Raw genomic sequence first — 5,114 nt, 5'->3', positions numbered from 1 at the left:
GGATGATGTAAAACATGGGAGTAATGAAGGATAAAGATGGGTAATGTAAACATGGGAGTAATGAAGGATAAAGATGGGTGATGTAAACATGGAAGTAATGAAGGATAAAGATGGGTGATGTAAACATGGGAGTAATGAAGGATAAAGATGGGTGATGTAAACATGGGAGTAATGAAGGATAGTAGATCGTGTGGACTGCTCCATTAGTGTCATGGCTGCCGTCAGGAAATAGAGACACTAATGATGATTGTAAGTCTTTTTCAAGCTTTATTTTGAGATAAATAAAGACTTAGGAGAGTAGCACACATTGGCACGTATATATATGTTATATCTACGTGTACAGACGTTTTATTTTTTTCTCGTGAGTTTTGTTTTGTTTCGTTCATCGAATATGAAATTTCGTAAATCACGTTTTCCACTATTTTTAGGTATTCCGTCGAGTTTCATATCCGTTCCAATCACGTGCTCGCCACTTCACGATGTCTAAGAACGCGAAACAGGGTAGAAAAAGCAGACGCTTACCCCCTCTATCGTCAATCACCCAAAGTTCTCTCACACCTGTTCAGTCGTCACGGATTCCAAGCCCTGTCACAAAGGTTGTAGGAATCGCCGCTTATCCCACGGGAAGCCGTTACCATAGAAACTGCCGTTCCACCTACAGGCGGGAGTCTCCAGGCCCCGGTTGTTACCTGGACGAAATTCTGAAAACCAGAACTAATCCTGTATCTACGCAACGTCGGTCCTCAAGATTCAGCGGTAAGACAACTGTTTGAGTGTAGGGTAAAATAAGATGATAACTACCTGGTTGATGAAATTAACAGTTAAAAGTTGTGATGAGAATAATGATTTAGTATTAATTGTTAAATGGTGAAGTACAAGGACAAACATTGGTCATGATACACTACAAACATTGGTCATGATAGACAACAAACAATGGTCATTATACACTACAAACATTGGTCATGATACACAACAAACATTGGTCATGATACACTACAAACATTGGTCATGATAGACAACAAACATTGGACATCATACACAACAAACATTGGTCATGATTATCATGACCAATGTTTGTTGTCTATCATGACCAATGTTTGTTGTCTCACTACAAACATTGGTCATGATACACTACAAACATTGGTCATGATAGACAACAAACATTGGACATCATACACAACAAACATTGGTCACGATACACAACAAACATTGGTCATGATACACTACAAACATTGGTCATGATAGACAACAAACATTGGACATCATACACAACAAACATTGGTCATGATAGACAACAAACATTGGTCATTATACACTACAAATATTGGTCATAATAGACAACAAACATTGGTCATGATACACAACAAACATTTCACGATACACAACAAACATTGGTCATGATACACTACAAACATTGGTCATGATACACTACAAACATTGGTCATGGTACATTACCAACATTGGTCATGATAGACAACAAACATTGGTCATTATACACAAACATTGGTCACGATACACTACCAACAATGGTCACGATACACAACAAACATTGGACATCATACACAAAAAACATTGGTCATAATACACTACAAACATTGGACATCATACACAACAAACATTGGTCACGATACACAACAAACATTGGTCATGATACACTACAAACATTGGACATGATAGACAACAAACATTGGTCACGATACACTACCAACATTGGTCATGATAGACAACGAACATTGGTCATTATACACAACAAACATTGGTCATGATAGACAACAAACATTGGTCATGATACACTACAAACATTAGTCACGATACACAACAAACATTGGACATGATACACAACACAATCATTGGACATGATACACTACAAACATTGGACATGATACACTACAAACATTGGACATCATACACAACACAAGAACATTGGACAATCAGAACAAGAAGCGTGAATAAACTTCCACTTTTTTTTTCCCGAGACAGATAAGAGTTCGCTTTTAACATAATTACAAAAACAAACAAACTGTCTTTAAAGGAGAAGTAACCTTACACCAGTTCAAAACCTTGAACTTGTCGTTCTTCCAAATTTCGAAGGTGGTAATGGTTCCTTGAAAATAACAAGAATACAATAAATATTTAAACAATAACAAGAGAAATGAAACATTGCTTTGCACAATCACAATGTGATATCGTTCATGATGACACGAATCTTTCAAATCTGAAGGATGTTGGGAATCGTAACTACACAGAACAGAAATAAGATAACTAACGGTTGGTACCATTAATTCTTCCCATACTTAGACCGAAGACTTTGCTTAACTGGAATTAGTGAACCTGAATCAAGAGATTTATAGAACGTCCAACTATTTCCGAAAGCGCCATCTTGCTTCAGTTGTTAACAAACAAGCTACTTCTTCTGGACTAGCAAAATTATTAAAATTCGCTAATGAGTTATGAATAACTCCTGAACTGAGTTTGATAGGTTAGTTGGGATGAAAATGGTGAAATAATGAGATCCCATTTATTTATGTTATGTAAATAATAAGAGAGTTAGATCAATCATAAACCGAAGAAGTTGATGACTGGTCAGTTGTGACACCCCCCCCCCCCCAGTGGGTCAGCGGTATGTCTGCGGACTTTCAACGCTGGAAACCGGGTTTCGATACCGTGGTGGGCAGAGCACAGATAGCCCGTTGTGTAGCTTTGTGCTTAACTTCAATCAAACAAACAAACAGTTGTGACGAGTAATAAACAAAAGGTTTTGTTGAATATAATTGTTATATTCTAGTTTATCTAGTTTCAATATTCGATTTGTTTGCTTGTTCAATTTCTCATTGAAATATTCTGAATTTATTTAAGTTGGACATCCAAATTTAAAAACATATGCTTCTTTTATTTCTTCGTATTGATTGTGTTAAGCGACGCTGTTCAATAAAATATGGTTACTCTTCTATCACTGGTCCGGCCCGGCATGACCGGGTGGTTAGGGTGCTCGACTCGCAATCTGCGGGTTCGAATCCCTTTCACACCAAACTTGCTCGCTCTTTCAGCCGTTGGGGCGTTATAATGTGACGGTCAATCCCACTATTCGTTGGTAAAAGAGTAGCCCAAGAGTTGGCGGTGGGTGGTGATGACTAGCTGCCTTCCCTATAGTCTATCACTGCTAAATAAAGGACGGCTAGCGCAGATAGCCCTCGTGTAGCTTTGCGCGAAATTCAAAACAAACTAAATTATCAGTGGTTTGTTTACCAGCATATTTTTCATGGTGTTCTCCTCTTTATTACTTAAGCTACATATGATAGATTGTGATGTTAATTCCAAATCTTTCGTCTGATTATTTTGATCGATAACAACTTTAAACGACTAACTCCGTTGTTTATTGCTCACGTGGTTCATTTCAAATATTTAAATATAGATGGCTATGAAATCGATTTAATTTCTGTTTTAATTGGAAAATTGGTCGACAAGGTAATTCATAACCGTGATTGTGGCTCCATCTATTGTTAAAAATAAGTAGCAGTTAAAACGTAACACATGATTTTATAATGTGTTTAATAATAATATAAAAAGAGTACTTGGTATTATAAACGTAATATGAGAAAGTAACTAACACAATGTTGTAACTAATGTATCGACTTACTAACTGATGGTATTCTACATCCTTAGTTAACGTTGTTACCAATGTATTGTATCTCTGTTTGATGACCTTCTGCACCCATAGTGAACGTTGTTACTAATGTCTTGTCTCACTGTTTGATGACCTTCTACAACACTAGTGAACATTATTACCAATGTCTTATCTCACTGTTTGATGTCCTTCTACAACATTAGTGAACATTATTACCAATGTCTTATCTCACTGTTTGATGTCCTTCTACAACACTAGTGAACATTGTTACTAATGTCTTATCTCACTGTTTGATGTCCTTCTACAACACTAGTGAACATTATTACCAATGTCTTATCTCACTGTTTGATGTCCTTCCACAACACTTGTGAACGTTGTTACTAATGTCTTATCTCACTGTTTGATGTCCTTCTACAACACTAGTGAACATTGTTACTAATGTCTTATCTCACTGTTTGATGACCTTCTACAACACTTGTGAACGTTGTTACTAATGTCTTATCTCACTGTTTGATGATCTTCTACAACACTAGTGAACATTGTTACTAATGTCTTATCTCACTGTTTGATGACATTCTACAACACTAGTGAACGTTGTTACTAATGTCTTATCTCACTGTTTGATGACATTCTACAACACTAGTGAACGTTGTTACTAATGTCTTGTCTCTTTGTTTGATGACCTTCTACAACACTAGTGAACGTTGTTACTAATGTCTTGTCTCACTGTTTGATGACCTTCTACAACATTAGTGAACATTGTTACTAATGTTTTATCTCACTGTTTGATGACCTTCTACAACACTAGTGAACGTTGTTACTAATGTCTTATCTCACTGTTTGATGACATTCTACATCACTAGTGAACGTTGTTACTAATGTCTTATCTCACTGTTTGATGACCTTCTACAACATTAGTGAACATTGTTACTAATGTCTTGTATCTCTGTTTGATGATCTTCTACAACATTAGTGAACGTTGTTACTAATGTCTTGTCTCACTGTTTGATGATCTTCTACAACATTAGTGAACGTTGTTACTAATGTCTTATCTCACTGTTTGATGACCTTCTACAACATTAGTGAACATTGTTACTAATGTCTTGTATCTCTGTTTGATGATCTTCTACAACATTAGTGAACGTTGTTACTAATGTCTTGTCTCACTGTTTGATGACATTCTACAACACTAGTGAACGTTGTTACTAATGTCTTGTCTCTTTGTTTGATGACCTTCTACAACACTAGTGAACGTTATTACTAATGTCTTATCTCACTGTTTGATGACATTCTACAACATTAGTGAACATTGTTACTAATGTCTTATCTCACTGTTTGATGACATTCTACAACACTAGTGAACGTTGTTACTAATGTCTTATCTCACTGTTTGATGACCTTCTACAACACTAGTGAACGTTGTTACTAATGTCTTATCTCACTGTTTGATGACCTTCTACAACACTAGTGAACGTTGTTACTAATGTCT

General features: G+C 36.2%; 1 protein-coding gene across 1 annotated transcript in view; it reads left to right on the top strand.

Annotated features, from left to right (window-relative positions):
- The first annotated feature begins 198 nt into the window (after positions 1–198).
- Positions 199–5,114, top strand: part of LOC111089907 — a 20,002-nt gene continuing 15,086 nt past the window's right edge. The window contains exons 1-2 of the mRNA XM_022403160.1: positions 199–249; positions 429–756. Coding sequence (XP_022258868.1) covers positions 241–249; positions 429–756 — 337 coding nt within the window. The 5' untranslated portion in view covers positions 199–240. The remainder of the gene's footprint in view (positions 250–428; positions 757–5,114) is intronic.

The sequence above is a fragment of the Limulus polyphemus genome, unplaced genomic scaffold, assembly GCF_000517525.1.
Source record: "Limulus polyphemus unplaced genomic scaffold, Limulus_polyphemus-2.1.2 Scaffold7814, whole genome shotgun sequence".
In the NCBI taxonomy this organism is placed as follows: Eukaryota; Metazoa; Arthropoda; class Merostomata; order Xiphosura; family Limulidae; genus Limulus; species Limulus polyphemus.
Note: the sequence above shows the minus strand (reverse complement) of the source record. Positions and strands in the feature narration are given on the sequence as shown.